Below are 25,314 nucleotides of genomic sequence, written 5' to 3' on the forward strand. Positions count from 1 at the left end.
CTGTATTGTCAGCTCATTAGTGCCACAGCTCAATTACATTTGATGCGTGATGACAAAATACTTAACGATTTCATGTTTTAGCTGAAAATGATTCACATTGTAACATTCATTCAGCGAGGGTGTTTTATGTTTTTGTGTTTCACCCGCAGCATGCACTGAAAGAATATGAATTTCATTACCGAAGCTGTCAGGCAAACACCTTAATTTTACTCTCATTATGTCTATGAACAAAGTAAACATAACTCAATTATCCAAGCCAAATTAGTCATCTTAGTACACTCAGCTTATTTTGGCTTCCTTAAATCTTTCCACTTGTGTAGAAGAAGGAGGGCACACCAAACACAACAAGAGGAGACCGGGGACAACGTCGGACTGCTCATCATCAAAAAGAAGGATGCTTAAACCAACCAATCAGAGAAGCGGCCCTCCCATGGCTTCTCATGCACGGGGCCCCTGGTTGTATCATTTGTCATCATTACAATGTCACACTGATGGTTACGACACTGCTACAGTCAAACCGAACAATGGATATTGTTCAAAGCCCAGAATAGAGATAGAAAATGCTGTAAATGTGAATTGTTGATTTCATTTATTTCACACTATTCCTACATAAACCAAGTCTGAAATCACAGGTTATTTGAGGGGAGATAAGAACGTGGAGGCATTGTGACTTTTTGCTCAAAATTCTCACTGGATCTGATTTAAGTACCTTTATCGCTGGTGTCACCTGTGCCCCCTTTCTTCTTTTACTTCTCTAGCTGTGGAGCAGGTGGTTTATAACTGATGAGGCTGGCAGCTCTCTCCTTTAGCCAGACACATTCTCCACAATATCTTTTAGTAAGTCTGAAGTAGGGGTGCACCAAATAGTTCATTCATAACATTGACATTTGAAATCTAAATCAAGAATTCAATGTTGCATAATTCTTTTGTCTTTGCATGTCTGTTAATTTAGTTTAATATCTGTATTTTTGCAGATAGCACTATTATTATTATTATTATTATTATCATTATACTATATGTGGAATTTGATTCCAGTGTTTGCTACATAGGATTGTTTCCAGCTCATATATATCAGCCTGAGTCCCCACCACTAAGAGACTTTGCCAGGAGGAGTTACAGGAGTACAGTTAGCCGCTGTAGCAACTTAAATTCACCCAGCGCAAACCGAATGCAAGGGGTTTGATCCCAGACTGCCCTGACTACCAACCTAGCCCGCTGTGACCTCAGCATTGGGGTTAGTGCTGGCTGAATTTAAGTTACTACAGGCGCAAGCTGAAGGTCCTCCTCCAGAGCTGCTGTCTGCTCTCCTCCTGTGGAAGTCTCCTAGCAGCGGGGAGTGATGCAGAGGGGCCGCGGGGTGCACTAGCTCGCTAATTCTTGTCTCATTTGTGGTCTGATAAACAGTGAGAGAGAGTGAGAGAGAGCCAAACAGAGAAAGAGCGCGATCGAGGCAAGGAGGGGCTGAGAGAATCAATGCTCTTTGCGCAGCCTTACAATGAAGTAAGGTTTTACCCATTTTAAACAGAGAAATAGTGAGAAAACAATATGTAGCAGACAATTTTGATATTGTGATGGGTGCCACAACTTAATGAACTTTATTCAAATTGAGGATTTTGTTTGAAGATTTTTTTTTGGGGTGATGGCGTCATAAAATATGATGACAGGCATTGGAATACATTCATTCATTATGTGAAATACTTAAGATTTGAAGGAAAGTTTTCAGAGACGTTTAACTGACAAACAACAATAGAAAATTATGCAATAATAAATTAATTCTCTCTGTGTCTGAATAGCTTGTGCGTGATTATGTGTGACAGTTGATCTTGGCTACTCACAGATGGCACTGCCGCTTAAAGGGTTCAAGAGTACAAACCCTTTTAAATGTGTTTGTCTAACACCTTATTATGCCAGTTTTCTTTTGAATTAACTTTCTCCAGACCTCCATAGCGTTGAGAAGGAGGTTAACTCAGCTTTTATAGTCGAGTACAGGTGTCATAGCTCATCTTGAGTAATCGTAGGAATTCCAGCTTTTGCAAACTTCTTAAATGCCTCAATTAAAATATTAGCTTTCTTAATGTGTGCTGCAGTTCCCCTCACTCACCTGTGGACCCATTGGGAATCCTGGGTGGGACTGGCCCAGGTGACTCTGCTCAGAAGGACTGCTGCTGGTGTCAGACTGGACTGAACCGTCACGAGCCCCTGGGACGGCAACAGGCAGAGATCCATGTAGAGAGAAAAGAGACAAAGGAGTCCACCTTAGATCAACACAGACAATATAAGTAGATAAACACACAACACGGACCACGTTGTGATATTACAACACAGAGTGTCGTACGGCGCAGAGGAGGGCAGTTGGGAAAGGAGGGGAATTTATATTTAAGTGCTTTATCAATAACCGCTGTAGCGCTGAATAAATTACCAACCAGTGGAGAGGCTCATTGATGAGGGATGATGCATACTGGCGGGTCCCCGATGGCCTAGATTACCACTGAGAGATAGAGCTCCACCACAAACGCTGGGGCCATATTATTCAGCCATTTACATCACCGAGTATCACTCATCTAAACCCACTCCCCCCCCTCCGCTCTGAGCCTGCAGCTACGAGACACAATTAGACCTGTTTGCTATGAGGGCAGAGAGGAGCGGAGCAGACAGGGACATGATAATAAGCTTGCTGATGGCTGCAGGGAAAACAAAGGACACCACCGATTGGATATCATAGCAATCCCCATCTCACAGAAACTCTCAGCAGTGCGCTGAGTGTGGGTTGCTCTGAAAGGTCAGAAAGGCTGCTCTGACCCTCACCCTTTGACCTCCATGATATCGAGATCACATGATGCCTCACTGTTGACACAAAGACTTGCTGAGCGCGAAGACGAGTAAATCTTGCAGAAAGAACTGTCAGAAAAATTAAGTGTCTCGTAGATGTCTTTCACCAAACTGACTGTCCAGAAGAAAAATACCAGGCAACTAAAATTTACTTTATTTAATTTCCTGGGAATATCCGTTTAAAAGAACACAAAACCAAAAGTTGGAAGAATTTAATGTGAAGGATTCTAGATCCTATGAAGCTAGAATGCGCAACTACTTGAACCAAAAAAATATCTATGTGAACATAACTAAATATCTAATATTGGTATTTAGGGAAAAAAGAAACTACTGTAACATTCAGATAGCCTTGATGTTCATTAAGTAAGATATCATAATAAGTTAAATATACTGTAAAACTAAAGTAGCAGAGGTGGGGCCAAGTCATTATTTTGATCTTTGACTTTTGAGCCCTAAACAAGTCATAATGTGCTTTTCAACAAATGTAATGTTTTATTTTTTAAATATATATTTTTAATCTGTATTTATTTCTGAAGGCAAGTTCATTAAAACAAGTGCCACTGGATAGAGATAATAGAGGAAATCTATATAATGGAAAAACTGACACATCGCTTAAGACTGCAGGAAACGCAGTTGGAGGACAAATGGCTGAAATGGACATATTTCAGGACCTGGAACAAAGACTGGTGAAAGACCATTAGATACAGAGGACGAGACAGAGAACTAACGAGTGACCAAGAAGGAATGTGATTCCCAACAGGACTTTAATTTGTTTTGTTTTCTGTTTTCTTATGTGGATGTTATGTTTGTACATGTGAAGTTATGTTTTTGTGTGTTGTTGGATGAAAAATTAATAAAAACCAAAGTGAAAAAAACAAAAAACAAGTGCCACTGGAGTTAATTATAAAAAAAGCACTCTCACTGACATGACCATGGCCTGGAAGAATCTAATGAGTATTTTAAGGTCATAAAGATCTAGTCTAAGCGAAGTCATGAGTCATTGGTGGTAAAGTCCAAGTCTCTTTTGATTTTGTCAAGTCAAGTCTAAAGTCATCAAATTTGTGATGTGAGTCCAAGTCGTATGACACAAGTCCAAGTCATGGGTCTCCTCAGCACACACCTCTGCTGTATGGCATCAGCTAGAAAGACAAGCTAAGAACAGGTCAATGAATACTACTGGCCAGACAGGTGAGTCTTATTCTGAAACTTGGACAGGTTGCTAAAATATGAAAAGAAAGGTTGCCATTTCTAAGTGAGATGATCATTAAAAGTGGATACTGAAGGGAGTATTCTACAAGGTGCAAGAAGACTGGTAAAGGCAATAATGTCCTTTGCTTTTTTTATCTGCTAAAAAAAATTTTTTTCTTAAAATGCCTCACAAAATGAGTCCCTGAAAACTCATTTTCTCAATCAGCTTCCAACTCCGTGTGATGGGGTTCATCTTGAATAAACTTTTTGCAACAATTTTATTTTTTTGATTTTGTCTTGTCTTACTCATTTGTAGTGGGTGGGGCTTAATTAAAAAAAAGTGATGTCACACATTTCTATGCACCAATGAGGAATCAGCAGCACTGAAATCAAAATGTTGAAAAATCTAGCGACATTCATTGGTTTTTGAGTAGGATTCTCCTAATAAATACTTTGTAAGAATATTCTTTATTTCTTAAAGCGACTGCCGCTTATCTAGTCATGTAAGAAACAGCCATATTTGGATCCTTTGGAAGTTTTCAGGGACTTTAAAAATCGAATTATTTGACATTTTAGCCTCTTACCTGTGGTGAACTATTTTATTCAATTATCCGAAATATAAAGATGAGGAAGCTTCTGTATCATGATTGAATTTGGAATTTAAAGGATTAAATAAGTACAAATGAGTGCCTGGGACTCCTACTAGTCATAGTTGTTAAGTCAATTTACAAGCAAAATAATAATAATACTTCAAAACATACATGTGATCATTTTCCAAAAAAGGTTATGTGCTATTCTGAGATTCAATAATGACGGTTTTGAATGTATGATACAATAACCCTGACAAATAGTCGATAAAACATCTTTTTAGGTGTGCTCTCTCATACAACACATCCTCCTTACAATAAAGTGGATTTTCTAGATGAAGTCACACTAACTATGTGGAAAGATTTTTGAAGGCCACACCACCTCATTAAACTACACAATTTCTGCAATGAATTAAAAAAAAAAATGTAATCACATTCTTGCTGCAAGTTCGATTTTTTAAATGGAATATTGCAGCTTTTCAAAAAAAAAAGAATAAAGCGCTGATGTTTTGTGTCTTTTTATTCATGAACAGAATGAATAGTTTTTTTCTTGTTAAACACGCAGTGCATGCAATGGTTTCTAGTCCTTTTCTAAAAGCTTCACAAAAAGCAGACTTTTGAATAGCCTTGCCAGAAAGATCTCATTGCCTGTCAAGTATATTTATGCATTACATTTTAAACTCGCTTCCGCCAACTAAAATCATTTCATCTTTACATAAAATCCAAATAATTGGTGAGTGGCATGACCTAACAAACCTACAGCATTTGATGGCTGATGTAAAAGCCCAAGGGGGAGCCTGCTTTTCTAGCTGGTTTCTACCTCTGGCTGGCTGGCCGGCACTGCTTCTCTATGAAGGTCCTCTCGCTTATCAACCTCGCAACGCACTGTATATTTTGACAAGCCAGTCTCTTTTCACCAATTATTTCACCCATTATGGATCACGTTGTGTGCAGCCCCACCCTGTGCACTCAGTATCTGGAATTAAGATCAATTTGAACACACAGGATAGACTCTGTGGCTGCCTTAGAGTCGATATAAAGTGACAGATAAAGTACAATATCATCATAATCTGCTGTATAATTTCACATTTATTCTGGAGGGTGAATATTACGAGGCCATATTTTTTTCCATTAGCAGTATTGTCTCTCAGCAGTTAATTCTCACTTTGGATGTTATTAAATTAAAGTCTTTCAGTTTGATTTTCAGTTACAGCAACTTTCCAACCGTCTCATCTCTCGAAATTCTTTAAATGCTGCTGCCATACTGTGATAACATAAAATAAACCCAGCAGTGTAACTGAACAACTTTGACACCAATGAATTATCTATTAATCATTATAACAGTGCCAATTACCAAAATGAAGATATTTAGCTATAATATGACTTTATAACATCATCAATAGGCTCCAAAGCGTATGCTTCATGACTGTAGTTAAGATATTGGTTGTGAATAATGTATTCTATCTGATAAGCAGTGTGGGAGACTTACTGAATAACGATTCCTTGATGCCTTCATTTCACAATAACTTAGAAAGCTTCATCCCCTTGCAAATATCTGTAACGTTAACACGTTTATCGCAGGGGGAAAAAATCGATAATAAATAAATACACATGCACATCTTCCCCCAAAGGATTTGTGTAATTTCTTTAACTAAATTAAAGAGCTGACAGGAGAAATGTCCAGGGAGTCAGTCTTCAATTCTTCTTTATTACTAGAATCTTTGTGCATGTTTTGCTTTTCTTTTCTTTAAAAAAAAAAATCTACTTATCCAATGTGAATGATTCTTAAATGGATTTCCAGATGGGGATTAATACTATATACAGGGGAAAATATCTTGATCAAAGCTTTAGTTAAAAAAAAGTCCTTCGATGCTGTGATTATACACAGGTTATACAATGGGTCAAATGGAATGAATGGCTGTATTGATGTGAGGAAAGATGAAAGAAGAGGCCAAACCGATGAAAGAATGGGTGATGCACATTCAACATAGCTTTACATTTATCTGGGACATTCCGGCTTCATCTTTCTGTGCAGTTTAACTGTCGATGTAACAGAACAAGAGCCCTTAAATCAAAACTCTTTAGCCCTATAATGTACCGATTTGTACGTTGATCTCGGCCTTGACTGAGAGTTAGAGGATGAATTTAATTCAACAAAGCAAGTCTCATTAATTCTAAGCTCATATTGACAGTGATATGCTGATAATTTCAGTGAAAATGCTTCTTCATGTAAGCATAATAATTATATTTGTTACAAGGCCCAGAGTGCAATTTGATGTGACTTATGTCGTGGAAATATTGCCAATATCCACCACTATATAAATTCTCTTTCATTGATCACCAAAGTGGCCACTGGAGAGCGACTTTCAATGCCACACATGGCAGAAGGTCTTTCTGTGCTGTGTGTGTGTGTGTGTGTGTGTGTGTGTGTGTGTGTGTGTGTGTGTGTGTGTGCGTGTGCGTGCGTGCGTGTGTGTGTGTGGGGAGGGGGACAAAGAGCCATATTTATTTGACTTCATTGGGCCTGTCTTAATGCAGGGTGCCCCAAGGACTACACCACAAAACAATTAGCCTGGATTTCATAAAGCAATCAGCATGCCACCTTGTCTAATGCAACCACTTCATACATTGACAGTCTGAATAAAATGGGTGTTATTGAAAGCTTTGTGTTCATGTTAGCTTTCGCCTCAAAGCATTCATGAATCAATTTTTGCCCATAAAAGAAGCTTTAACACTTAAGCTATTTTAGTGGAAATGCATTATGTAAGTTGTCAAATGTACGAGAGAGGCCTGGTAACGATTCAGGCTATTCAGAATGAACAGCCAACCCCCATTTTTATAATGGTCCTTTTGAAAATGTCTGGCTGAGTGCATGTGTTTGCTATTAAGATGGTGTCAATCATTTTGCCACTGAAATCTAATCCATGGAAAATAATTTCACATGTGAACACATTTAAAAAGACTCAAGATTATAAGATGATTACATTCCTAATTGCTATAATAAATTGAATTAGTGAAGTAGAGATAATTATTGCACAAAAACATGCAAAAAAGCAATATGATTTTCATTATTAAATGTATGTTGTGCTGTTCATTCATCGCGTTTGTTGGACAGCGATCTGTGAGTTGTTGGAGCGTAAAGGATGGGCACAGATAAACAACAAGCCACATCGTACACAAGCTTTAATTCCATCAATACACAACCAATTGTCCCAGATTGTTTGACCATTGATTTTCTTAATACCGCTTGGAAAGTTGATGTTGCATTGCAGCGAGAGCTGAGAGACAAAGAAATATAAAGCGGCAGCTTATTTTACTTTCATTTTTCTATCTAAAGCAGCCGGGAATAAAGACCAAAAAGTAATGTTACATACAAGGCATGGTGCCGTATGGAAGAGAGCAGCCTGTAATATGCAGTGTCGGCTTTATCGTGATTTACTTAACTCCTTGTAGAATGCAAGAGGGCCGAAATCACCAGTGATTTAGCTCAGTGTTTCATTACTCCCACCAAAGCCCTCAACAATAACACAGGGCATAATCTGCTGCCAATAACTCCAGGTGCTCTTAGTCAGATGGCTCCCTCTGGACCGGCAGGGAAGTAATACTCTGTTTAGAGGCTGGGGTGGAGAAGCTGCTAAGGATAGGTCAATAGTGTTTCTGGGGATAGAAAATCACCAGAGACGGACTTTTGAGTGTCTGCCTGTAACACTATTAGCTACATTATGGCTACCGCTGCTGCTAGGAGAGCTGTCATTTCCTTAATTAAGAGCCCAGCGCAGGGCAAGAGGGAGAAGAGGCCACGGCACTCTCTCCGGGCCTCTAACATTAAAGCCTGATTCCTCATCGCGCAAGGGCGGACACCTTACAGAGGAGAAAAAAAATCTATCTCATTCATTATTCTGGCACAAAGTGGAATTATGGAGTTAAGGAATTACATAGGAGGTGGTGCCGTGGAGTGTGCCGAACAGAAAGGATTTTACACCTCAGCAGTTCTGTGACTATTTCTGAGGTGATTGTTAAGCCACAAGCAGTGGAGGGAAGATTCAGAGAACAGAAGAAGAAGGATAGGCAGAGAGGAAATGGATGCGATGGTGTAATAGATGTCTCCACTGGCTGCAGGTTTTAAATGTAAACAACAGAAAATAGTACACTTCAGGTTGCAGAAGTAACCCCCTTAGTTCCTGATCAATGGATGAATCTGCATGCAAACGATGCTTAAGGCAGTGAGGACCCTGTGCTCCAACACTTATGCTCTCACTCGTGCCATAGGTCTTCACCAAAAGGCTCTTTGACATGAGAGTGCTCTGCTCCAGCTCTTACCTGTCTCTCCCTTGATGCTGGAGTGGAGATGGAAGCAGCACAAGCACAAGAGGGACCAGAGGGAGGTAAATTGGTGAGAAGAGGCAATGCCCATTTCAAAGGTCAAGAAGGAGAGACGGTGTGATGGAGAGAGGACGGATGGGGAAAGGGAAGAGAAAGGGGAGGGGAGGAGATGGCTTTTGTGTTGCATCTTCACGGGGGAACTTGGGACACTTTGCACATGAGCACATCTGTTATGGAGCGTCCTCCTCATTCCCAAAGCAAAGTCAACCTGATTAGCTCAGGGTTGAAAGAGGCAAATAACAATCCAAATTATTCTTCATCCTTTTACAGCCATCAGTGAAGGCAGGACGCTGAGATGAAGACTAGCTTTGGAGAGCTGTAAGCCTTTTAGGAGATGCCTGCTACACTATTGCTCCTCCTCTTAAATTACTTAAATGATATTTGCTGTAAATAGGATTCTGCTGCCGGCAGCCTGCAACCCTGTGCTGAATAAAGGCTTTCCTCTCACTCCGTCTGATAAATCTTTGTTCAGACTTTGTCTATAAGGAAACACAAGGATGTTATGACTAAAGTTTAAATGATTATCAATCAGTAAGTTGATCAAACAAAAATCATTGATTTTAGGAACCAATTTAGTTCATTTTAATGTAAAAAAGATCTTTATTCCCAGCTTCTCTAATAGGTACATTTGCATTTTGTGTAATTTAAGGTCAGCCCCTGATTCCAAAAAAGTTGGGATGTTGTCTTAAATGTAAATAAAACCGAATTTGATAATTTGATAATCCCTTGTGACATATATTTATTTGAAAACTGGATAAAAACTATAAACAGCATTTAAGCTCTTAAAACCAACCTGCCCAGTAAGGGTAGGGGTAGAGTTAGATCTATTTTCTTTTTGAACAGATGTAGTTTTGGTTGTGCTTTAACCACATGTAAACACATAAGGCACATTTGCAGAAACTAGAAGTTACCTTTCAAATTAAGGCTCACAGATGCTTTTTGGCCTTACAGTTCTTCTGTTATAAGCTTTGGCTGTAAAAAAATTTTTTGGTCTAATCCTAATTTTCTTCCCTAAACCTACCAAGGCTGGTGGCTTTTAAGAGGTTAATGTTCATAATTGACAAACTATTTTTTAGTCTCATAATATACACTCTGAATTTGATATATTCTGTTTTTATTTATGTTTTACACAGCGTTACAACTATTTTTGAATTGGGGTTGTTAATATATTTGAGTTCTGGTCTGTTAGGACATAACAAGATATATGAAAGCATCACCTTGCTTTGGAAATTTTCTACTTTGATTTTATTGACCAAATTTTGAATTGAATAATCAAGAAAATATCTGCAGATTAAAAAGTAAAGAAAATACCTTAAAGTTGCTCCATAGTTACAAAATTTAATTAAAGTGACATGCTTCTCAAATATGAGGCTTTGGAGAACTGTTTAAAATCATTGAAAGTATTTTAGTTTTGTACTGTTTGTTGTTTGTGGGGAAAAAATATAAATATCACCTTAGGTTCTGAAAAGCTGAGACGGATATTTTCTACTATTTTAAAAAATATAGTAGAATGAAAGAGATTAATCGATAATAAAAAAAATCATCATAAGTTGCAATTGACCTTTAAACTAGTATCTTTAAACTAAGCATCACTTAAAACAAAGCATCTTTTTGGATTTTCATCCATCCATTCGTTGCATCTGGTCAGCTGCAGGACATTTAGAGGTAGCCAGTGGGGTGTGAGGGCAGTCCAGGGCATGCATGCGGGTGTGTGTGTGTGTGTGTGTGTGTGTGTGTGTGTTTGTGTATGCGTGCGTGGGGGGCTAGACACCCACATGTCATGCCTGACACATCAGCCTGGGCCCCCCAGGCTATCCGGCACTAATGCTGCCTATGTCCCACTTTCTACCCCTTGCCCCTCAAAGCCTCCTCTCCTCCCCCCCTCCTCACCCGTTCCTTCTGTCATAGAGGTATAATAACAATGGATCACACCAGCGCTGCAGCACAGCCTCAATCACTATAGGATAACATCAGGTGATACAAGCTGCACAAGACTATACGTGCACTGAACCTGAGCTAAACGGAGTTTATCTAGAAATGAGTTTATCTGGAAAAAGTCCTGTATTAGTTGTTACTGTGTTCCCCTGTTGCAGTGATATTTACAGAGCTGAGTGGGTAAAGGTGGAAACAAGTAAATAATCATGTAGCTAAAAGACATCCTGCCCACCCCATCACACCCCACCCCTCCCAGCACATTATTCTGGTGGAGCAGACAAATAGTGGAAGGAGGGACGTCTGGAAATAGTATTGCTTTGAAGCCCATAACTCTATTCTGGAGAAAAGAATCATCACAGTGTTATTCCACATCCTCAGATATAAAGGGAAAAAACATAATAACTTCTCGATAGCCTGGATCTCCACTGCCCTATACTAGCTCCCCCCCCTCCGCCCGCCCACATCCCTGCCTCATCCACCATACACCCACTTCTCCTGCCTCAATCTTTGGTTTCAAAGGAAGCGAATCAGCCAGAAGGACAGAAGGTTATGCATTAGTACTGGTCATTGCTCAAAGAGCGAGCGTTATAAATAATAAAGGCTTGTGAAGGACACAAGGGCTGTGGGATGCATCTCTGGTTCACGCCACACAAGTCAAAGACAAGACTGTAATTTCTATTCCGAAAATGTGACCCTTGCAGCTTCAATTACATCTCAACAACACCAACCGTGTCCGTGCCAGGAGATGTGATGCCTCTTTGTTAGCTCTACATGAAAGGCTTATTGATATTGGTTATGGAGCGCATGCTACACACATAAGTTTTGCTGAAAATGATTTCCCAACTTAAAGACAGTGTATAACTAAAATAAATGCATATTGAAATTCAATTTATTTTCTCCACAGCTATCCACCTACAGGACTTGTGATGTGCTTTTGTTTGGAATACTTTCTAGTCAAGGCAACGGTAATCTTCTTAACTTTAAATATACCAACAACAGGGAGAATTATATTGTCAGTTATTTTGAAGTTCTTTGTTTTGCTCAAAGTCATTTCTGCATAACCAAGCATCCGTGAAACCTGATGACCTTTACTGCTGTTTGCATCGAAAACAAGAAGTCCTCCTTGTGTTCATCCCCCTGTCCTCCATGCCACGCAGTGATTGTGTTGCTGTAGCCATGGGCGCTGCGGGCACATTAGCGAATGTATTACACCTGCTTTATAGGCATGCATTAAGCTTGTTTTCAAGTTTGCGCAGACAGCTGAAATCCCCATAATGAGATCCACCTCCTGGGGAGAGGCTTGTTCTCCCTCGCTCTCCTTTATCCACTCTTATTTACCCAGCGTGGCCCATTCAGCGCTGGGTTTGCGCCACTTTATTACTTAACCTCACCACACAACATTACGAGGCTCTTTGCATCAGCAAGCAGCCTATCCCACCATGCATCCTGCTCGCTAAGCTGATTACACAAAAATAATAAGAACTTATGCCTCCAGCAGTGTGTGTGCGTTTCTCTTTGTGTGTTTACGTGTGTATGAATTTGCAAAGGAAAAAGACAATTTTGCACGAAACACTGTTGTTTTGTCCCATAGCTACATTAAATAATAATCCTACAAAGTATGCATAATAGTATGTTTAGTATGTTAATATACAAAATTAGTGTTTTTTAACCTTTTGTGATAAGGAGAAATTATACAAGATGGTACAAAATGAAATCAAGTCAATAAAAGTAAAACTGTGACTTTTAAAGGTGGCTGCAGAGGTAAAATTTGGAACTTAACAAAAAAAATGTTTGTGCAAAGATTTTATACTTTGTGTTTTCAAACTATTCTTGAACCTGTCTCACCAATTTACTGTTAGTATTAACTTTTTCCAGCTCTGCATAGCTCCATCTTTTCTTATGTGTACTGCATTATGAAACAATTGTGTCCATTAACACCAAACTCAAAATGTAAACAAATTTAGCATGAAAAAGGAAATCTTTGACTTTCAGAAAACTGAATTTGGTCATTCATAAACTACTAGATGGACAATGGAACAAAACATGGTTAAAGTCAAAATCTGTGATGCCCACCCACGAAGTAAGAAAACTTCTGTTTTGTAACAATCGTTTAAAGCAATGTTTAGGGAGAAGTACTGCCACTCAAAATGAAGTCCTCTGTGCGTGACTAGTACATGAATAATCCAGACTAAATTAATTATAACTAATCCAGCGTACAATCTGATTGTAAGTGAACCCTAATAAACCTGGAAATGCACAAAAGCCAGCAGCAGCGTTACAGCAGATTTGGCAATCGGTGTGGACTTTTTGTTCTGAATGACCTCCAATAGCAGGAATCAATGAAAGATTCATTTTGCTCTTTTGGGGAGGGGGGTCTCTAGGTGACCTTTGTGAAAATGTTCCACCATTTTGGCAGAATCCGAATAAGTGCAGACCATTTCATGTAGACAGTAAGTGTATGAAATGAGTGCTCCTGTCGTTCCAGCCTGGCTCCCTTTGACAGCATGATGATAGAAGCGTCACATCCTTGGGAGAGTAAATGCAAACTGACAAGAGATGAGCCTTTGGTTGCTGAATATAATACGGAATTGTGCTCTGAGTGTCTTATTATCTTGTCTGTTGATGTCTGAAAGGGGGAGATTTGCTTGAGAAGAGAAGACAGAAACTGTACGCATCCAACACCATCCCGTCCTTTGAAAAAAATTGCTTGCCCTACTAACCACAGCTTTCCCACCTAATGTCCACTTCTACTTGGAATAAATACAAGGCGGCAGGATGTTTGTGGTGCCTCGTAGCCCCTGTTAGCTGAAGTGGAAGACTATTTGCACAGGCAAGCTTTTAGGAGGAGAACGACCCTTTCACCACTGCAGTAAGCATGTGGTGGGTGTAGAAGGTGGACAATTTACTGTAGACAAACATGACCGCTACTGTCATTGTCTCCAACTGACTTCTCCTTCTCATACTCGCACACAAGTCATACGTCAACTCTGCAGGGAAGAAAAGTTGTGGTTGGCTCTCTAGATATGAAAAATCATATGGCACATATTAGTAATAAGTGATGATTCAAAGCTGTTTTATATCAATATAATGTGTGTATGGATGTGTGTTTCGCTGCACACTACTAGAGAGTAATACGGGGCTGCAGGTTTATCACACCTTTTGTAACAAAAAGCCTGAGCGACAAGATATCTTTTATACATATTTTGGGAGTATATAAGTCATTAGCTGCAGGTTTTCCTCAGTAGAAGACTTCCAGGCTTTCCTCACAACTGTGTCAATCATACACTGTGCATGCATGTAATAAAACGATTTTAAACTCAGTGAAGATGTGTTAAGTTTCACTGCATTTAAGATGGTATTTGTTCTGTCTACACAATAAATTATGATGACATAATTTGCATTTCCTTGAAACTGTTAAGTGAGTGCTGTTATTCTAAGCATGTTGCCATGTGTGAAAATGTCACTCATGAAATTGGAGCACTATATCAGAGAAATGTATGCAAAATAACAGCTGTACAACAACAAGTTTTCTTTTTTCTATACTCTGAAATGAAAGGAATCCGAAGTATCCTCACTTCTTCACCACAATGCAACTAAAGTGGAAAAATTGTAATACTGTGGCTTTTGCACAGTATAGAACCACATAAAGAGAAACACGGAACAGGCCAAGTTTAAAAGCTCAGTTCAGGGTTGTTTTCACATTAGTGGCTTTTATGTTCATAATAGAATGATGAGCATTGCAACAATCTCCTTGCAACCATGAGAGTTCACTGAAAAGACAAATGCAAGCAAATGTGGTTTGAATTACTCCAAGATAAAAAAACAAACCTAAAATCTAAATTATTGTCTAAATTTTCCTTTTTCATTTGTTTTAGCTACTCAAAAGTTCAAAATGCCTTCAGATGCATTACTTCTCATTGTGTGCAAATTGTGCATCTTGAAAATGTCAACTCATCAGGAATTAAGATAAACAGAATAGCTTTTACCTTTATGACCTCATGCGTTACACTCAGTTGGTTTTAGAGAGGTTTCATAGACCCGACTCAACTCATAGTGGGTAATATAATCAATCATCAACTGCAGCGAAAAACATTAAAGTTTCCAAAATGTTCACTTAAACTCAACTAAATACTAGACAAAACAACGAGATGTTAAACCTAGGCTGAGGAGAGAGAAAAAATGTGTGACCGATCACTGTCACCACACCTTTCTCTTCTGTCTGGTAGCGTTTAACGAAATGTATACAAAAATGCTGACTCTCTCTTCTTACACCCCCCACTCTCTCTCTTATTCTTCTATCCTATCTCCCCTAGCAAAGGACATGACTGTGCCACATGTCCTCGTCGGTCCCTGCCTTTCTGTCTGACAAGTCATGTGGGCAGCGGTTCCAAAACCAAACCTGCCGCTGGCACAGCCCAGGGCTCCGCCACCAGGCAGAGAGAAACCATGCCCCAAAATTCTCACAGGAGAGGCTCTGACCAGCCACCAGACAGTCCACCAGCGAACAACAATGCCAAATACACACACAAATTCTTAATTTTATGGTTTGAGAAATACAATGCAGCAATAAGTTACTAATGCATTGATGTAAAAGCTCAAAATATAAATAAATAGCAAAGTATTTAACAACATTTACGCAAGTGAGAAAAAGAGAAGCAGAAAGTAGCAGCAGGAGAAGAGCCAGATAGAGAATGATCAGAAACGAAGAAAGAGGGAGAGACTTGATGCTTATTAAACCAAATTGCAACACTTCTGAGACAAATCCTGCAGTACACAGTCCTTGTTTAGAAGACTTTCGCTTCGGGTTATTCTTGAAAAAGGGATTTAAAAGACAGCTGAACTCACTGATTAGGTTTGAGCGTAATATTTGGCTATCTCCTCCTCCAATCTTATTTTATTTCTTTCACAAATGTTTGGCAAGCTCAGTATATACAGTAGGCACTATACTATACTCTCTGCCACTTCCAAGGACAGACAGACACACACACACACACACACACACACACACACACACACACACACACACACACACACACACACAGACATCCAGACATAGTGATATTTAATTAACAACTCATTAACATGTTGCAAAATATATGCACTGTTTACTGATGTATTAATTCATAACCAGCAGTAAAACAATTATATGCCAGAATCTAACACACAGACATTCACAAACACATATAAATACACAGTTTAACTCTCAGAAATGCAAAAACTGACAGACCGTCACAAGCAGAGGAAACAAGAAGTATAAATATACATAATAGCAACCAGCATCCAAAGCCATTAGAGAGGAATGTTTGTCACCTTGCATCCAAGTAAAAAAAAAAACCAAATACAGTAATAATAATAACAACAACTGGCAAAATGGATAATAATGAGGATATGTTAAGCAAATTAGCTCTTTATGGGAAGTCTTTCAAATCTGTTTTGAGAATTGTCTCTTCACTCCATCTTTTCACTGAAATTTACAAAAAAAAACCCTCAAAGTTTTCAAATTAATTTTATTAAGCTGAGATGGATATATTTTACAAATACTGACGTGGAGAGCACACAATTTCCTCACAATTAAATATATAAATAAAAGTTGAAATTCAGAAGCTCTCTCCACAAAGAGAAATCTGTTAAATCTGCACTTACTGGACACTGCAATTTGATGTAATTACAAATAGTCAATTTGTAATTATTTCTTATTATGATGAATTTCAAATATTTCAAATATATTCTAATGAAAGCCTCTCAAGGGGAAAAACTTTTTATAGCTACATTACCTTTCTCATTATAATATATAATAAGAAAATAAAATGGTAATTTGTGTCATTATGCTTATTGATTTATAATGAGGCCCAGTGATTGAATTAGTCCACACGATTGAAACACCTCATAATAAAAAAGCACACACACACTGATTTAGACACAGTCAAAATAAAGTGTGAACACTCAATTAATGGGGTAACTGCAAAAATAATGAGGCATGCTGATATATAAATTAGCAAATTGTGAAGATCATTTGCAACTGAGGATGCCAAAAGACTGAATAAACTAAAAATAAATAACTGTAAGTGAGGTTTCTGCAATAATCTTTAAATAATATTACGTCTGATGTGCTGCTGATTCATATTTTATTTGACAAAAAGTAGAGGTTTTAATTTCACTTACATATTAATTTCATACTTTATATGTTACTATTTATCTGCACAAGTATCTATTAATTCTAGTTAATAAATGTATTATTATTAATAAAAGAGTAACAAATATAACATTTTCTCCATTTGAATTTTAAAAAAAGAAATAATATTAACAAACACTATCAGGGTCGTGAATTTGCTATTGAAGCTAAATATCCAGACAGGTTAATCCAATTTTTAAGAGTCAATTAAACTTTTAAATACATAATACAATTAATATAATGAAAAGATGCTGCCATAAAATACACTACCGTAATAAAGTATCAAATGTATCCAGCATTTAAGAAAGACAGTACTACAATAATGCACCGTATCTTCAACGTTTCTGCAGTATAACTGCCTGTTGTATTGTCAATACACTTTTAACTAACCAGACTGTCCCCTAAAAAAACAAATTGGTTTTACAAGAAGTCTGAAGGTGCATGGAACATCTTAAGAGACAAAAATGAAATAAAGTACACTTCCCCATAAAGATAAGAAGCTTCAAAAGAGCCAAACATTGACTTGGTCGTTGGACTTCAACTTAGTTTGTCTGTGTCTGACACTGCTGACACCTGTCCCAGCACAGAAAGCTCTCTGTTCTCACCTCACCGCTGCCTGACACAGACCTCAGCCAGCAGCTTTATGGAGAGGAAGGGACAAACAGGAGGCGAAAGCTGACTTACCATACAGCTTGTTGGGAGTGCCCTCTCTGTCCGTGGCCTCGGAGGGCAGGAGCAGGGGCTCGTCGTTCAGATCGCTGTCTGGGGTGGCCGCTTTGTCGTCCGCCCGGAGTTCTGCCGCGCTCATGTCGCTGCGCAGGGAGAGCAGCGGCTTGCTCAGCTGCCCTGTAATCATCGGATCCTGGAGGGAGCTGGGAGCCCAGGTGGGAAACAGGGAGAAGAAAAAAAAAGAGAAAAACACCCCTGGTTAGATGTGCTTCGGCGTCTCACCCTCACCGGCTCCTTCTCTATGTCTCTACTCACTCTCTCTCTAGCCAGCTTCTCATTTCTACCGCTCACTCATCACTCTCCCTCTCTCTCCTGCTCCCTCCCTCTCCAGCTCTCTCTTTTATCTGAGGCTGGTGCTACCCCGCTGATACTGCCGGCTGCTGCCTGGTGAAGAACTGTTACGGATCGCGTGGCGTTACCATTATACCCTGCAGTCCTAAAACGGTGATACATCCATCTCCAAGGGCTCATTACTACCTGACATGTGCCTCATCTTCAGCAAACACTAAGCTGACAGCAGTCTACAAAGAGGTCCATGGGCTGTGCGCTGATACATAAATGAAATAAATATAATTCTACATCTAAAAAGAAGATATGAGTGAAAATACACACCAGCGATTATATCAATTTTTACATATTTGGGGACACAAAATGAGATCAAAGGTGACATCTTGTAGCAGACTGTGAGGCAACATGAACTTAAGGCCTGATTTAAACAAGAGATGAAGTCTCTTGTTCCCAAAATTTCCTCCCAATTATTTTCATTTTTTTTGTCAGCATTTAGAAGCAAAAATAAAGAGCATCTACATGACATGATCAGAGCATTATCTGTCTGAACATCTGGGAATAGAATAAATTCAGCAATGAGAAAGATTAAGAACTTTGAAATAGACTGAAATATTACAGTTTAAAAATACAAAATAAAGAGCATTTTTTACAAATGCCATCAAAGGTTTAAATGCTTCCATTGGGACATTTTATCTCGAGGAAGGTCCAACACAATTAATAGAATCCACTCTACGGATATATTTTCTGACTTTTCCAAATATCAAGAGTAAAGTTTCTTAAAAGCTGTTGCTCTTACCTAAACAAAGCTCCGCAAGAAAAGAGGAAAAAAAAAAGAGTTTGCAGAAAGTCCAAATGTTGAAGTCAGTCAAACAGCAGCTAAAACATGCCACCACAGCGCAGAGACCAGCTAGTACATGCTTTCTACTGAACCAGAAGCAGCCTCCTCAACCTGCATGTATCTGAATGGCCACCACAGGTTCAAGCCTGAGGTTGCTTCCTCAAGACAGCCACTGGAGATGTCACCTCCTCCCTCTCCCTCTCTCGTTCTCTCTCTCTTCCTCACACACACAAACACACACTCCCTCCCGCCTTCACTCCCCCCTGTCTCTTCCCCCTTGTGTCCACTGACTGGAGAGCTCCTCAGACAGTGTTCATCCCACCTCAGGCTCTAAGACAGACACAAAGCAGCAGGACTACGGCCCCCTTCCTTATTTATGAATAAAGTCCAGCCTAAATATATCTGAGCAAAGGACAGGTGACCAGCACGGAAAGGAGAAAAAGAGGGTGACTCTTATCTTACCGCTGCACCCATCAACACCCCCCAGCCACCTACCCCCACCACTTTTATCCGGGTGGTCGATGAGCTCCTGCCCACAGGGGCCTTTTTAATGTGCTCATCACAGGAATCAACCCTCTTTGATATGACACATGATAATCTATGAAAATGTTAATCAATAGAAATAGTTTAAGCTGTCGTTAAAAACGTGAGCCGGCTGGTCAATACTCATATCCCCGGTAACAATGTCACTAGTCATCAGGGCTTCATTTGTGGAGCACTTAAATGTGGGACACTGCGCATCAATGCACCTCTCTGCCCGGCGAGGTAAACACATTTTCCCCTCTGTCTGAGCCTGGCCACACTCTGCATGCATTTGGGTCCACCCCCACCTCCTACCTCCTCTCCTTTGAGTTGCTTGATAGGTCCACTGGAGGGCAAAATTAATACCTAATTGAATCTTGCAGTCATCAAAATAATCAATAGTTTTTTATTATTTATTCTTCACAGTCTGTTGACTGTTTGAAAGCTCAGAGGGACAGGGCAGAGCACAGGCAGCCCTGAAATTTCTACCGTTTCACAATGTAATTTTCACTGGGGCATGAGAGTTTGCAAGACCTATAAAAAATGAGAGCAGTGGTTTTTGTTAGGAGGTAAGGGAAAAAAAATAAAGGAAAAATGGGAATCTTTGCCCCAGCAGCTACGATGAAAAATAGAATAAACAAGCTACTGACACTTCAGAGAAGGGCAGGGTCCTTTCTGTCCATCCCTCCATCTTTTTCCCTTTCCCCTTTTCTCCTTATTTCATCATATCAGGAGTGTGGCGGTACCTCTCTAATGCTGGCATTTCTCTTCCTGACAGACTCCAAACAAGTGCTGGGAATGAGATCAGAGCTCTAATCTTCCCCTGGCCTCTGAGGCTCGAGGATAAGGGGGCAACACATCTCTCACCATCTTACGCAGCTGTTAATTACCTCATTTCAAAACAGTTTGCTTTGCCTATTTGCAATCATGCCACCAGAATGTGCGTGTTTATTAATTTAGGCTCAGGGAGTAATGTAATTACACATAATGGGATAACTGTAATCTTATTGTAAAAATCCGTAATAAAAAGGGATATTTAAAAATTACCATAAGAAATTACATTACTGATGCTAAGCAGTGGATGTGTAACGGATTAGCTTCATTTTTTAAAGTAACCCTCAGACCAATGATTAAAGCAATAATGTGAGTTTGTTCATGTGTGTGTGTTTAAGAGGGCTGGCGGGAGCAGACATGAGGGAGGTTTGTCTCATTTCTTTTCTGTTCACTCAGTCTGGCCACAGCTCAGGAACAGGTTGCAGGAACAAGAAAAAGCACTTGATGCCCCCCCTCTGCCTCCCGCTCACCAAACTCCCCCAGTGGCCGAATAATCAGTGGTTAGCAGAGTCATCAGATACCCATGCTAATAACTGGTGGTCTTACCAGTGCTTTCTTAGTGTGAGGGACACTGTGTGAGAGGTTTCAGCCTGTGACCGTCACACTCCACTCCAACACTCGAGGCTCCTCTGGTTATTAAACAGAGAGAAAAAAACATCAATACTCATCATGACGGTCATAATATTGTTTTATCTCACTCACAATGATCTCTAACATTTATGTGGGTATTCAGCATGGACTGGCCAAACATTTGGCAACAGTACAAGCAAGTATCTATATGTGCTTATACATACTAAGTTAGCAGTTAAGAAATAATTAAACTGTTGAAGATATTAATAATAGTTTGATGTATTGAACTGGACAAATAGAGGTATTGGGGATGTTGTAGTTATAGTGTGAAAAGAACATCAAGGCAGCAGAAGTAGCTGAAGAGAACAAGTTGCATACTAGTAGAGCTGCAAACACTGCTTAATTAACTGACAGAACAATATTCAGCATCTATTTTGATAATTATCACATTTTCAAGCTAAAACTGAAAACGTGCCAGTTTCAGCTTTTCAAGTGTGAAAGTTTGATCCTTGTTTTCTCGTACATGATAATCAATTGAATATCTTTAGGTTTTAAACTGATGGTTAAATAAAACAAGCAAAGTGAATACATCACCTTGGGCTTGAGGAGATTAAAACATTTTATAGACAAATGACTGATCAATCAATTAAGAACATATTGGGCAAATTATTCTGCAAATGAATCAATCATGAAAATAATTGTTAGTGGCCAACCTACGTACCAGAAATGAAACTTTCTTTGTCAGTGATAATAAAACTTCACAAAGAAAAAAACCCAAATTTTTGATTATTCCCTCCAAAACGTTTAATATAAATGCTTTGTTGCAATGTCTTCCTCAATCTGTCTGACCACCAGGCGCAATTGGCATTGATCTGGCAGTACCATATATATATGTCACTATACAGGGGTTACAATTCAATATTTTGCAATATATTGCCAAACTGTAAATAAGCAATATATTGGAATATTTTAGTTTAGAAAGAACACACAACCATGTGCATAAAATCTGAACAAAAAAAGTTCTCAGAATCTGCATTTGCATTTATTACAGTCTCTGTAACATCAAACATCATATAACTACTTTTTGTCTGCTAAGAATCTTGTTATGCAAACTATTTATTAAAAATCAATACAGTGTTTTTGAGAATGTATACAGTGTTTCAAAACATAATATTGCAACACTCAAGTGTATCCATATTTTTTTAATACTCCGAGCAATTAGCATATATTTTGCAGCATGTTTTGCCCCTTTTCCTTTTGACAATTTACTGTGGAAGAATAGTTCAAATAGTGCAAAAACAGTACAATTAGAAAGCATCTCTAAAATGCATACTGGCATTTATGTGTACACTTCATTTTTATTACTTCTCCACTGAAACACACCACATATTCTAAACCTGTTCAGCATTTGTATGTAGTTTGGAATTGGGATACAGTTTTATAATCTCCATAATGCACTAGTGGCCTGTCCGTTTTCCTGCCTTGTGCTCAGTGCATGCTGGTAAAGGCCTCCGTCAGCACACCTATGACCCTGAACTCAATAAACTGGTGTGAAAAAATCATTAAAGAATGACGTTTAAGATCCAGAAATATACAAAATACAGCCGCCATCCGTCAGACTTCTCTTTCTGTTGTCAGTTATCAGATTCTTTTAAATGCATGAAAATTCATTACACTTGACCACCATATGTTATAATAAAGCATGCATTATTATAGCTGCATCAATATGCAATTCACTTTACTCCTTATGTATGCTATGGTAGTCCATACATTATCATAAGTCATCACTGTGTATCATCACCAAGTCATCATTGTATTGCATTTGATTGTTGAGGTGTGTATAAGTGAATATCGGTCGTCATGATATATTATAAGTAAAAATATAATGTGTGTATAAAGTGTTATGTGCGGCTATGAGTGAAGTCATGAAGCTTTATAAATGTATTGAATTATGAATGCCCTCAAAATGCATTATAGAATTCGTCTTCAAATAAAGTTTAGTATCTTTCATTGCTGCAGTAAAATTAGTTGAATGTGTCACCTTATATTTTGTTTAGATTAAATTTGAATTTTAACAAAATATAAAATGAGGGTTTATTGAGCTGCAATAATGTGTGTATATATTAAAGGAATGCTTTACCCAAAAAATGTGTAATATTGTACATAAAATTTAAACATTTAAGAGATAAACATTTAAATGTATTAAGTTAATGTTGATATGACTGCCTTTAAAAAAAAGACAAAAAAAATTGAATTTGAAGAACTAAATACAAACATTTTGTGTCAATGTATCAGTCAAAGGCTTACAATAATTCTGAAGCACCTATTTTGAATAACTGTTCTGCTGTTTTACCCGACTGTATCGGGCAAATATCCCAAGACCCAAATGTCTAATGTAGTAAGTTAGATGATGATTTGTCTCCCCCTTAGGGTTATTAACCAAACTGTTCCCTATCTTTTTGTAAATGGATCTCTACGTAGTTCAGTCACAGTTTCACTGAAGTACCTTTATGCAGGCAGAAGTTTAGTTTTAGAGCTATTTATGATTAGTGTGATTTACAGGATTGCATAATTTTATCTGTCACATCAGGTTACCTACTTCATCTGTGTAGACTATTTTGGAATAGCAGGCCAGTGGTATAAATAGTCAAGATTTGAGGTGATTTTTTTCCACACTCATTAATATGATCAGCAGTTATTCCTCTCTACTCCACTAAAGCTAAAATGCTCCCCAGTGGATGGTCGGTGGGTCAGTGAAGGCTGAGGGCTATCAAAGCAGTGTATTAAAAGGAGCTCTTTGAAGCTTGTAAACCACAGTGCCCAGCAGGTCCACAACAGATAGACGCCTCTGATTGGTCAGGTGTGTGTGTGTGTTTTTTGCTAGATCGATCCACGGAGCTGACATTCTGGAGCATCAAAGCTTTCAGCACACTAATCTGACTCCTCCTATGAGGGCAAGGGTTGTTTTTATTATTTTCCTTTTTTTTCCTGTGAAATGCTTATACCCAAGAGGGGCCCCTGCATGCTTATGATATGAGAGTGGGCGAATCATGTGTTTTAAAGGTTTGAAAGGGAATGAAAACATATTGAAATCAAGCTCAGACACTGTATTTATCAACTGATAAATAATGAAAAACTATAGAGAGAGATGGGGAGAGCAGCAGAGAATCACAGGGCCATCCATGGGGCATAGCATTGGCAGCAGAGGAGTGACACCGCAGAGATTCACACACCGCTGCTCCTCAAAGTCAGTTTCCCTTCACATTGTCTCTGGAGACCTGCGCCACATACACACTCATGAAAGGTGTGAAAATCTGATTTCCCAAAAAGGATCGGTAATTCTCTGTGAGGGTGGAAGCCGCAATCAATAAATCATTGCTAAGTAGATTGTAAAGAAAAAAAAAATTATTCCCCTTTGGTATCAGTGCATTAGGATTCTCCTGAGGATGGATGAGGCAAGATGGGGGTGTGAGACAATCTCAATAAAGAAGAGGCAAATCATACCTTTGGCATTCATCTGGACTCTGGCAAGCAGCTGTCAGCAGGGTGAAGAAGGACCAGAAGAGTCTGCTAATATCTGAGAGATTCATCAGGCCATCAAATCCAGGAATGTCTGGAAATACACAGAGCCAAGAAGCTCATTGACTGCTTTTAAAACATGCATGAACAAAGCCTTCTATGCCATTTTAATGTTGACATTTGACCTCTAATTCTGACACTATAACCATCCTTTTTTTGTTTTTAATCAGGTAGAAAAGGGATATCTTTTATCAAGGGATGCATAGAGAGCAAGTTCAGAAAAATCTGCTTCAGCCATCTAGCAGTATAACTAAGTAACTAAGTCAATTTACTCAAGTACTGTACTGTAAAAGTTTTTAGGTGAAAGTCTTCTATTTTCTATCTACTTTGTCTGTCTACTCCTTTGCTATGAAAATATTCTACTTTGCAGAATCAGATTTTACATACAAAACATGGTGCGTTGTTTAAAAGAGCACTACCTTGACCAATCATTGTGACAATATAACACTCTGAAAGGGGCTACACTGCATAATAATTAAATTTGATATTTTGTATATTTTGCTCATAACATTTTCAATAATGCAATTAAAAATGTGAGGGATTTTACCATCACTGTACTGTGATTTTCACTTAGTGGTGTGGTGGAAGATACTTTGAGATCTTTTACATTAGTGGCAATGCAACAATGTATGGTGTGTGAGTTAGCTGAGTGAGAGTTCTCCAGCACAGTGTTGTTGAGCAAAGTACAAAACCCCTATCTGCTAGGGGCGTTGTGCTGGGGCGCCCCATCATTCTGACATCTCTCTACATTGATACATGTGCCTATGTGTGTGTGTTAATCAAACAATTACAAGATGAAAAAAGGAATTTCCCCAAATAAAGTAGCCTAGATAATATTCAGCTAGTTCATTCTAACAATG

The 25,314-nt window shown here is 38.8% G+C and overlaps 1 protein-coding gene across 1 annotated transcript in view; it reads right to left on the minus strand.

Annotated features, from left to right (window-relative positions):
- pou6f2 (POU class 6 homeobox 2) overlaps positions 1-25,314 on the minus strand; it is an 86,293-nt gene that overhangs the window by 59,407 nt on the left and 1,572 nt on the right. Inside the window, exons 2-4 of the mRNA XM_059326834.1 lie at positions 24,380-24,488; positions 17,779-17,966; positions 2,102-2,199 (exon numbers count right to left, since the gene is read on the minus strand). Of these exons, the coding sequence (XP_059182817.1) occupies positions 2,102-2,199; positions 17,779-17,966; positions 24,380-24,465 (372 nt within the window). The 5' untranslated portion in view covers positions 24,466-24,488. The remainder of the gene's footprint in view (positions 1-2,101; positions 2,200-17,778; positions 17,967-24,379; positions 24,489-25,314) is intronic.

Source organism: Centropristis striata, chromosome 23 (genome assembly GCF_030273125.1).
Source record: "Centropristis striata isolate RG_2023a ecotype Rhode Island chromosome 23, C.striata_1.0, whole genome shotgun sequence".
NCBI lineage: Eukaryota > Metazoa > Chordata > Actinopteri > Perciformes > Serranidae > Centropristis > Centropristis striata.